The sequence below is a fragment of the Etheostoma spectabile genome, chromosome 20 (genome assembly GCF_008692095.1).
Source record: "Etheostoma spectabile isolate EspeVRDwgs_2016 chromosome 20, UIUC_Espe_1.0, whole genome shotgun sequence".
Classification (NCBI taxonomy): Eukaryota; Metazoa; Chordata; class Actinopteri; order Perciformes; family Percidae; genus Etheostoma; species Etheostoma spectabile.
The window spans coordinates 26,274,265-26,274,834 of NC_045752.1; the positions used below are offsets into that span (position 1 = coordinate 26,274,265).

The 570-nt window shown below is 41.8% G+C and overlaps 1 protein-coding gene across 1 annotated transcript in view; it reads left to right on the plus strand.

The window, feature by feature from the left end:
• The window catches only part of ppp2r5eb (protein phosphatase 2, regulatory subunit B', epsilon isoform b), a 46,671-nt gene that overhangs the window by 29,943 nt on the left and 16,158 nt on the right, over nucleotides 1-570 (plus strand). The window contains 1 exon segment of the mRNA XM_032500638.1: nucleotides 102-232. Within this exon segment, the coding sequence (XP_032356529.1) occupies nucleotides 102-232 (131 nt within the window).

Genomic DNA, 570 nt, shown 5'->3' on the forward strand with positions numbered 1-570 from the left:
AAGGGGGTCAAACACAGTATTAGGATGGTGTTCCTAATAATCCTATAGGTGAGTGTATGTCATTCTTCTCTCTGATTCTGATTTTCCTTCTCTCCGTCCAGCTCTTGGAGTTGTTTGACAGCGAGGATCCTCGGGAGAGAGACTACCTGAAGACAGTCTTGCATAGAATCTACGGCAAATTCCTGGGTCTGAGGGCTTTTATACGAAAACAGATCAATAATATTTTTCTACGGTGAGTGGACATTAGTTCTTCAAAAGTGTGGAAACGTCTGTCAGTTTGTGTTCCTCTCTCTCACAGGTCGGTAATTAGTTTTCACCATACGAACCACAGGAGTCTTTGCACCATGCGTTTTAATAGGCTTGACTCGAGTTGATTTAGACAAGGTTTTGCTGGGACTTGAATTGAATTATTACTTCCCGGGACTATTGGTCTTTTACTGGGATTCATGGGAATTCTTTTTTTTTTAACCATGTAGAAGACCCCTCCCCCCTGCTATTCCATCACCACCCACCCAGACAAAAACAATAAAAGTTGACACAGTAAACCTCCATTATTGTTCAATTCTGTTC